Source organism: Copadichromis virginalis, linkage group LG14, assembly GCF_057382275.1.
Source record: "Copadichromis virginalis isolate Kocher_CV1m ecotype Utaka linkage group LG14, C_Virginalis_male_GT1.1, whole genome shotgun sequence".
NCBI classification, from domain to species: domain Eukaryota; kingdom Metazoa; phylum Chordata; class Actinopteri; order Cichliformes; family Cichlidae; genus Copadichromis; species Copadichromis virginalis.
The window spans coordinates 4,044,625-4,054,944 of NC_140631.1; the positions used below are offsets into that span (position 1 = coordinate 4,044,625).

At 40.5% G+C, this 10,320-nt stretch overlaps 1 protein-coding gene across 1 annotated transcript in view; it reads right to left on the reverse strand.

The window, feature by feature from the left end:
* The window catches only part of LOC146693237 (uncharacterized), a 100,725-nt gene extending 91,314 nt beyond the window's left edge, over positions 1 to 9,411 (reverse strand). Inside the window, exon 1 of the mRNA XM_085429872.1 lies at positions 9,325 to 9,411. Coding sequence (XP_085285998.1) covers positions 9,325 to 9,411 — 87 coding nt within the window. The remainder of the gene's footprint in view (positions 1 to 9,324) is intronic.
* Between the last annotated feature and the right edge of the window lie 909 nt (positions 9,412 to 10,320).

The window sequence follows — 10,320 nt, forward strand, 5'->3', positions numbered from 1 at the left end:
ACAATTTGAGCACAGGCAAGAGTCCAAGGAACATCAGAAAGAGCATGAATGGTCAGGGTAATTTATGTCTAGTGGTGCAGTGGTCAGTGCAGATATTTCAGTGCAAATTACTTTTGTGCAAGTTTGAGTTGAGTATGGTGATAGCTTTGGGGAAGAAGCTATTCCTGAGTCTGTTTGGCCCGTATGGATCTGAAGCGCCTGCCAGAGGGCAGTAGGTTAAAAAGATGCTAGACAGGGTGGGTAATGTCCTTCAAGATGTTTCTCACCCTGCTGAGACAACAGGAGTTATAGATGGCAGACAAGGAGGGCAGGGGGCAGCCGATAAATTTTTGTGCTGTTTACCACCCTCTGCAGTCTCTTCCTGTCTGCCTCCATGCAGTTGGCATGCCACTGTCACTGCATAGGTCAGCAGCGGGGTGTTTATTTGATCCTTGCTGAGCACCCTTAGGAAGTGTAGCTGCTGCTGGGCCTTCTTGACTAGCGCCGTGGTGTTCACTGACCAGGAGAGGTCTGCAGAGATGTGGACGCCAATGGAATTTGAAGGCTTCCACTTGCTCTCCACATTCACAGTTGATGTGCAGGTGGGGCAGGGGCAGCTCTGTTTCGCCTGAAGTTCTGGATGATTTCCTTGGTCTTGTTGATGTTAAGTGCAAGGTTGTTTAATGCACAGTATTCTCCCAGTTTCAGGAACTCATCTCTCTAGGGCGCCTTATTTCCCCTTGTGATCAGCCCCAACACCGTTGTGTCATTAACAAATTTGACAATGATGTTCTCTGGGTGGGCGGGACTGCAGTCAGATGTGTAGAGGTATTAGATTAGTGGGCTTAGTATGCAGCCCTGGGGAGAGCCGGTGCTGAGAGTGAGGGTGGAAGAGAGGTGAGGACCCAGTTTCACCTGCTGGGGTCTGTTAACCAAAAAGTCCTTTATTCAAGAGCAGGTGGGTGGCGGAAGCCCCAGGTTGGCTAACTCGGTGATCAAAATGTCCAGTATTATTGTGTTAAAGGCTGAGCTGAAGACAATGAAGAGCATTCTGACATAGCTCTCCTGTTGCTCCAGGTGACTCAGTGCTGTGTGGAGAGAAATGGCTATGGTCCAGCTATCTTGTCCAGAATGTTGTGTGTGCAATGAAAGTCACTGAGGATGGTCATCTTCATTTGGAAACCGATGTCCAATATGTCCAGATGACTGTAATGTCCAGTAGTGCAGGTAGACAAATGTACAACACACAATAAACACGATAAACACACAAAAAGGCACAGATAACACAAATCAGGAGAGCCGCTGTGCCGGTGTGCGCCACCATTTTGAAAAATGAAGTATTTGCTTTAATTTGCTGAATGTTTGTTTTGCCAGCAACATGATGCTGACAAAACAAACAAACAAACCAAGAGAAAGAGCTATCAATCTGTCAATCCTTTCCGTGTCCGGGCCGGGCAAACAAACCTGGGATAGTAAGTGCAGCAATGTTACCTTGACAATAGCAAATCAGCAAATGAATATATATAGAGAATAATATGCATTATGTGCAAAAAGTTAATACTTCTGGGACAAGTGGCGAGTACAGTGGAACCCCGACTTACGAATACCCCATTAAACGAAAAATTTAAGTTACGAAGGCACTTAACGGCAATATTTCTGCCCATGTTATGGCAAAATGCCCGCGTAACGAAATCAACTGGCTCTGATTGGCTGAGGCCAGAATGCCCACAATGCCCATAATGCCTTCCGAATCATGTGACAACCCCCTTGGCTTTCGTACTTGCGCTTTGCTGTGCCACTTGAACGACGTATTGTTGTTGCAGTTATCAATGAGCCTATAGCTTATCGTTCACTCAAAAGGCACGATGGGTGCTTCGACTTACAAAAATTTTCGACTTACGAAAGACCCTCGGGAACGAATTAATTTCGTAACTCTGGGTTCCACTGTTTTACAATTGCTCATCTACTTTGTCACAGCCATAATGGTTGACACACCCAACCATAAATCTGGGTTAAGTGTGGAGTGCATGCTTGGCTATAATACAGCATGCCCCAACCTCCGGGCCACGGACCGGTACCGGGCCGGTTTGGTACGAGGCCACGAGAGTTGAGGCTCAGGTGTGAAATTCATGGTTTTCAGGGTTTTTATCATTAACTCTTTTTCCCTGGGTCTTTTCCCCGTGTTGTAGTTGTGTGTCTTATTTTGAAAGAAATATTTATGCGTTACCATAGTGATCAGAGATCATTAAGGGGCAGATAGGAGGATGTTACTCTCAATGTTGTTGCCGCATTTCAGGAGGATGCTGCTAATAAAGTTACACAATTACACAGTGAATTCGTGTTTATTATTATATTTACAAAATACCACAGTTTTTGTCTTGGTAGTATCATTTTATTTTGTTGTCTTAAGGCCAGTCCGTAAAAATATTGTCAGACATTAAACCAGTTCGTGGCACAAAAAAGGTTGGGGACCACTGCGACAAGATAAACAGGAACAAGGACCAGTATCCTCCATGGAGAAGGAGACTACAGGCCAAGAAAAGGGTGCCAAGCAAGTGCCTAAACAAGATGTCCATACCTGAGCCCTTGGAAACTGCCAAGCAAAGACTCACAGCCTTGACCAGTCACTTGAAGAGGTGTACAGGAGAATAACCCCGATATACTAAACGATCTAAAGTGTACTCTCAGTGGCAGGGGAACAATATGAGAACAGCCCCACCAAGACTGGTGACAGTGCAATACTGGAAGAGCATATGGGAAAAGGACACAACCCATAACAGCAATACTCAGTTGCTATTGGATCCAAGAGCAGATCAGCAACCTCCCTGAACAAGATCCAGTGACCATCACAGTGGCAGACTTTTATGAAAGGGTCTCAAGTATGAAAAGTTAGACAGCAGCAGTCCTGACTCCCAGAAGGGACTTGCCATATCCAACTACATGCCTTACTGACCCTGTCCAGAGGGTCAGTCAATGAGCTCGTCAATAGCTTCAATGCTAACATGTTAAATGTAATGGACACTATTGCTCCCATTAAGGTGAAGGTTATCTCTGGAAGGAAAAAGTCTCCATGGAGAAACTCCACACTAGTGAAAAATGAAAAAAGAAAGTGTAGGAAAGCTGAGCGCAGATGGAGAAAAACAAACCTCCAGGTTCATTATGATTATAAAGAGAAACTTCACAATTATAATTTACAACTGAGGAGTGCAAGAAGGTCCTACTTCTCTGACATCATCACTAAAAACAGCCATAATGCTCGGGTCTTATTTTCTACAGTTGACAGGCTAACAAACCCTCCTGTGTCAGTGGCAGCTGAACTTCATTCGACCATGGCCTGCAATGACTTTGCCAAATTCTTCACAGAAAAAATCCAAAAGATTAGACAAGAAATTGGTACATAAACAGCAAATCCAGAATATGTACTGTGTCCACCGAAAAACTGTTTAAACACCATGAAAGAGTTTCACCCTATTAACAACAAAGACCTGGAGGACATCTTAGGTCAACTGAACTCCTCCTCCTGCTGGTCAAAGGAGCTTGCAAAGAAAAGCGTCTGGACTTCTTTAAGTTACTTGAAGACGTTTCACCTCTCATCCGAGAAGCTTGGGACCCACACCCAGTTTCACACCTTGGCTCAGGGGATTAGAGGATCATCAGGGGGTCCTTTTGTCCCTCTGTGGGGGGATACTCCCACTAGGTTTATATCTGGGACTCTCCACCATTTGACCTTAGAACTGATTAAGCTTCTCGGATGAGAGGTGAAACGTCTTCAAGTAACTTAAAGAAGTCCAGACGCTTTTCTTTGCAAGCTCCTTTGACTACGATGACCTGGATGACTGAGAACCTTCACAGACATATCCTCCTCCTGCTGTTTAGATGTCCTGCCAACACGTTTTTTCAAAAAGGTCTCAAAGACTTTGGAGTCAGACCTGTTACAGATCGTCAACTTTTCTTTAATATCAGGTGTGTTTCCAGAATCACTAAAAACTGCTGTAATAAAACCTATACTGAAAAAGGACAATCTTGACAAGACACAAATGAACAACTACAGGCCGATCTCAAATCTCCCATTTTTAAGTAAGATCATTGAAAAAGCAGTTTCTCAACAGCTCAATTACTTCTTAAAACAGAATAACTGCTATGATGCCTTCCAGCCAGCTTTTAGACAGAACCACAGCACTGAAACTGCTCTGACCAAAGTGTTCAATGACATATGTCTGAATACAGACAGTGGAAAAATGTCAGTCTTAGTTTTACTGGATCTCAGTGCAGCATTTGATACAGTTGACCACAACATATTACTCAAACGACTGGAGAACTGGACAGGTCTTTCAGGAACTGTACTAAACTGGTTCAAAACATACCTAGAAAACAGGAAATACTTTGTATCAATAGGTAACTTCACATCTGAGCAGACAAGTATCACATGTGGAGTTCCCCAAGGTTCCATCTTGGGACCCTTTCTGTTTAACATTTACATGCTCCCACTGGCACAGATTATAAAGAACAACAAAATAAACTATCGTAGCTATGCAGATGACACACAAATATATATCACAATGTCACCAGGAGACCAAGGCCCTGTACAGGCTCTTGGTAAATGCATCGAGGAAATTAATGACTGGTTGTGCCACAATTTTCTCCAGCTAAACAAAAACAAAACTGAGGCAATAGTCTTTGGCGCCAAAGAAAAACGATTACAGGTCACCAGAGAACTTCAATCTATACACCTAAAAACCACAAACCAGGCGAGAAATTTTAGTGTAGTAATGGATGCAGACCTAAACTTAGGAAAACACATTAAGACAATAACAAAATCAGCTTACTATCACCTCAAGAATATTTCAAGGATAAAAGATCTGATGTCTCAACAGGACCTGGAAAAACTAGTCCATGCATTCATCTTTAGTAGGCTTGACTACTGTAACAGCATCTTTACAGGTCTACCTAAAAAACCAGTCAGACAACTACAGCTCATTCAGAACTCTGCTGCTCGAGTCCTCACTAAGACCAAAAAAGTGGACCACATCAGTCCAGCTCTGAGGTCTTTACACTGGCTTCCTGTCCGTCAGAGGATAGACTTTAAAGTTCTGATGCTGGTCTATAAAGCTCTGAATGGTTTAGGACCAAAATACATCAGTGACCTCCTGACCCAGTATGAACCTTCCAGATCCCTCAAGTCATCTGGATCCGGTCTTTTATCAGTTCCCAGAGTCAGAACCAGACACGGAGAAGCTGCATTCAGCTTTTATGCTCCTTATATCTGGAACAAACTCCCAGAAAGTCTCAGGTTTCAGGTTGAAGACTCACCTATTCTCAGCTGCATTTGACAAAAGCACCAAATCCACACTTTTAAGCTTAAATTTCAAAACTTACATTTAACTACTGATTTTATCTACTGTTCTAATTTTAACTAGTGTTCTGATTTTATCTGTTTTGATTTTATATACTGTTTTCTTTGTTTGTTTGTTTGTTTGTTTGTTAATTAGTTAGTTAGTTTGTTTGCTTGTTTTAATCAATTTTAAATCATGCTTTTTATTTGTTTTTGTTTCTAATGTCTCTGTAAAGCACTTTGAATCACCTTGTTGTTGAATTGTGCTATACAAATAAACTTGCCTTGCCTTGCCTTAGCAAGACATGGAAGCTCCTGTCAGGCAGCATAGCAGCTAAGATGAACAGGATCATGGCTCAGTACATTAGTGTGGAACAGAAAGGAATTGGCAGAATACCAGAGGGGGAAAATACCAGCTCTTGGTAGACAGAACAGTCAGCCGAGACTGCAACACCAAGCTCACTAACCTGGGCACTGCCTGGATTGACTAAAAGAAAGCCAACACATGGCAAAATAGTCAGAACTAGAGGATTGCACTACCAGAAGGCAATATTGCAGACATGAAGGACAGCTACAAGTACCTGGGAATACTACAGGCAAACAGGAACCACGTAGTGTGCTGCTAGGAAAGCCTTAACCACGAAATAACTGCGGGGGATAAAGGAGTGAGCTGAATGGTAAGAACAAGGCTCCGCGGCTCCAGCAGATCCCAGGAACAACACCCAAGATTTCTGTCCAGAAGAGTGCAGTCCTAGGAACAGGATAGTTGTTGTTGTATTGTGGGCAGTCTAAGGCACACCTGTGCAATATTCATGTTGTCTAATCAGCACGTTGACATACCACACCTGTGAGGTGGGATGGATTATCTTGGCAAAGGAGAAGTGCTGACTAACACAGATGTAGACAGATTTGTGAACAATATTTGAGAGTAATGGTTCTTTATGTGTATGTAGAAAATGTTTCAGATCTTTGAGTTCAGCTCATGAAAATGGGAGCAAAAGCAAAAGTGTTGCGTTTATTTTTTTGTTCAGTGTACATACATGCACAAAATTCACACCCAATACGTGTGTATGTTTGCACGTATGCACACACATACATCATCCAACAATATAAAGAGTAAATAACAAAATTAACGATGAAAAGACCAAATAGGTTGTACAGTTCTACCTGTACTCTGGATGACAATGATTCTAGTGTAGAAAAAATATTTTTTCTTTAAGGTCCTTTGTGGCTGTTTTCTGTCCTGCTTTCCTGTCAGCATTTCAGTAACACTTTAAGATTTTTGTTAGTAACTTGACCTCTCCGACTAACAAAACGGCGCAAAGCATTAATGCAGGCATCTGTGCTTAGAGAGTTATCTACTTCCAAGTGCACCGCTCGGCTGGCTAAACAGGTGAAAATGACTCCATAACGTTTATCTGTACCTCGTCCTCTTTTCACTTCAATAGGTCCGAAGTAATCAACTCCGACGTTGGTGAATGGTGGGTTATCTGGCAAAATTATTTCCTTGGGTAAATCTGCCATCATTTGCTCCAAGGCTTTTCCATGATATTTTCTGCAAAAATGACATTCTGCGATAACCTTCCTTACATTTGAGTTGGCAGTGATGTCATTTTCACGGAAAATGTAGTTTTTTACCTTCGGGGCCTTATATGGCTGTACTGCCGTTTTTAAAAGTCATGTTTGACTTCATGCTTTTCTGAATAGTTTCTGGGATGCTTAGAACTCAAATCGCACTGCTGAAAATAGTTTATTTTGATGCACATGCTGTTTTTTTTGCAAATTTGCATTATAATATTTATTTTTTATTTTTCCTATAGTATTTAAAATTAGTGTATCTCAAAGCTAAAACTATGAAGACACTCAAAATAAATTTCCTGTTGTTAGAAATTATTTAGTGCAACTTTTTTGTATTTACAGTTTTGAGGGACAAACCTCTTAAATTTCTCTAACTAGAAATATATGTAAAAAACAAAACAAAAACGATTTTCAATTTTTTGTAGTTTATTGCTCTTTTTTGCAATTTATGTATTTATTATAGACTTAATGCATACATGTTATCAAAATTTAGGCTATAATGGTTATATTGATGTATAGCAACTTGAAATGCTCCCAAAAATGGCACTACAGCATGTAAAAATATAAAGATAACTCTGGCGGACTTGGTTCTATGTTAGGTCTTAAAGGGTTAATATCTTTTTTTTATTCTATTGTAAGTAAAATATGGATTTGTGAGACATGAAAATCATTGCAGTTTTTCATGATTTTTTTCCCTTTTTTAATCATTTTCTTTTAAATTTTGTATGTGACTCAACTATTTTTGAAGTATGGTTATATATTTCACAATTACTATTCTTTGTGATTCTACATGTAGTTTGATGAACACAACCCTGAGATATCCTGATAGAAATGTACTTACTATGTATTATGTCAGAGTTGTTGTTGTTTTTTTCATCTTTTCCTATGAAGGAAATATTGAATGAGTGATGAACCCCAAATCAAAGTGTTTTGTATATAAACACACATTCTAACAAACAGCTGACCTCAACCATGCATCACTATATATTGATAGTGCATATAATGACAGCTGCAACTAATATCTGCATTAGTGGCCAAAGTCAATCAGTGATTAGTTTGTAAATGTTTAGAGTAGCTAAAGTACAAAATATTAATAACAGAAAGAAAAGTCCTTAATTTCTCAGAAACAAACGGAACCACTCAGTACTATTTTCTAGCTACTTTCATAAAGCACTGGATAGTTCACTCACAGACCTAAACTGGGACAAACCTATATTGTGTCTTTTGATCCCAAGTGATTGTTCCCAGTGCAGTGGCATGTTGACCAGCAGACCCTTCCTTCCATCTGCCAAATCATACTAATGGGCTTCCTCCACACCAGGCTCCTGGACATATAGACAGCAGGGATCTCTATTCCAACAATGATCAGAAGCAACTAACAAAGCGCACCTGTTTGGGTGCAAGTAGATAAAAAAACATATTCACTTTCAACTCTTTTATTGGCCCCATGACAAATTTACTGTAAAATAGACTGAGAATGCTCCTGGGTCGGCCACAATAAAGCCAGAAAATTGCATTGAGATGCAAACATCCCAATAAAAAATCTAATTTCACCCCAAATAAACCACAGGTTCCATTGATTGCTAACCACCACTGTTTTCATATCAAGCAACTCAAAAGATATGACAGCCCCCTCCCCTTCCTTACAACCAAAACACAGCACGTGCCCTCAGTTAATGGGCTCTGTTCATGCATTTCAGCATGCAATGCAAATTAGAGGGGTGTGTGTTTGTGTGTGTTGCTGGTTCCAGGGGAGGGGAGGGGGGGTTCTTAGTCTATTCCTTTCTAGAATCGTTGCAGGGCTAGAGCCTGTTAAGAGTCAGTCACTTTTCCACAATATTTACTTGCATATCATCAACATTGTGTTGCATAGTCCTGTTGCTGAGATGAGGGGTATCAGCTGGTGACCAGCTGGAGGATAGCATCCCTTCATACCATTATCCCCTGCTTTCTGATATATAAAAAAATATAATATAAAGTAGTGGGGTTGAGAGAAAGGAGGAGGTGTTTAGGGGTTAATGTGGGGTGCAGATTGTATAGGATGCAGGGAGAAGACTAAGAAAAAATATGGAAAAAGTTGAACGGAGGAGGAGATGAATGGAAATATGGGTTAAAAAAAATTGAAATATGGGAAAATTAAGGGGAAGACTTCAGAGAGACATGAAGTACGCTGAGATGAAGTAGGATGGAAAGTTAGGGGAAAGCAAAGGGAAAAGATAAAACTTCAACAAATTTAGAAAACTTTGAGGAGAAACAAGGAAAGAATGCTTTTTCTAATATTCTCTTTCTTTTGTTACGTCCCTTTCTTCAAACTGCAAATCACCTTTCCTTATTTCTTTGGCATCTAATGTCCATCCTTCACTCCATCTTCTCTTTTCTTTACTACCTTAATTATTCTTTACGCCTTTCCTACTTCAGCTTTTCCCTTTTCCTACTTCCCTCTTTTCTTCCCGCCTCTTCCCATACCCCATTCCCTCCACACTTCCTTCTTCTCTAATGCCTTTCCTCTTTCTCACCCACATCTTACCCATTTTCTCCTACCCTTTTCCATCTCTCCACTCCCACTTTTGTTTCATGAAGTGACAAAATGAAATTCCCATCATCAGAGACTGCAATTTTCATGAAACAATGTGAGATCACACAGCAGTGGAGAGCCTTCTTCCCTCACGTTCACATCCCACCTTCTCCTCACCAGTCCTTGAGTAAACCAGTGCCTATGTAGAGTGGAGGTTTTATATTCGTCGAGAGTATGTATGTATGTAAAACAGAACAAGAATGATAATGAATTTAATGTTATTTTTATAAATGTCTGTTCCAAAAATGCGTGTGTGTACACTGGATAGTTAATGGATAAAAGCTTGCACACAACTGTGTATGTGTGTACACACAGACTAACAGGACAGAAGCTTCAGACAGTGTAAATGGAGGGCTGAGGTGGGCTGTATCGATGTCTTAATTCTCAGCATCTCTATCGTTTAATACCAGTGTTTTGAAAAGACTGAGCTAAGCTGCCAGGGTCCTCTTGAACATGGGAAGCACAGATGAGAAAGGGAATTGTGAAACAGAGTCAAAGACAGAGTCAGAGTGAAAACAGGACTTTACCAGGGGAAGGTCATCAGACACATAAACAAAAGGGTTAATATCACAAGATGCCGATTCTTTTTTCTTTTTGCTAAATTATAATTTTATTTCATTTATTTGTTTTGCTTTTACCAAACCTGAATGTTACCTTGGTTACAAAGATTTCTCATATACACACGAGACTGTGTCAAGCTTAAATACACTTGTAACAGGCATTAATATGTTAGCAAATTTTGACATTTAATTTCTTTTTTCGAGCGTGGAATGATTGTACAGTTTAAATGACATTTACAAGCATTGGGTGCATGAGTTTTAATTTATTTTGGATTTTTAGTAATCCATATGCCCCT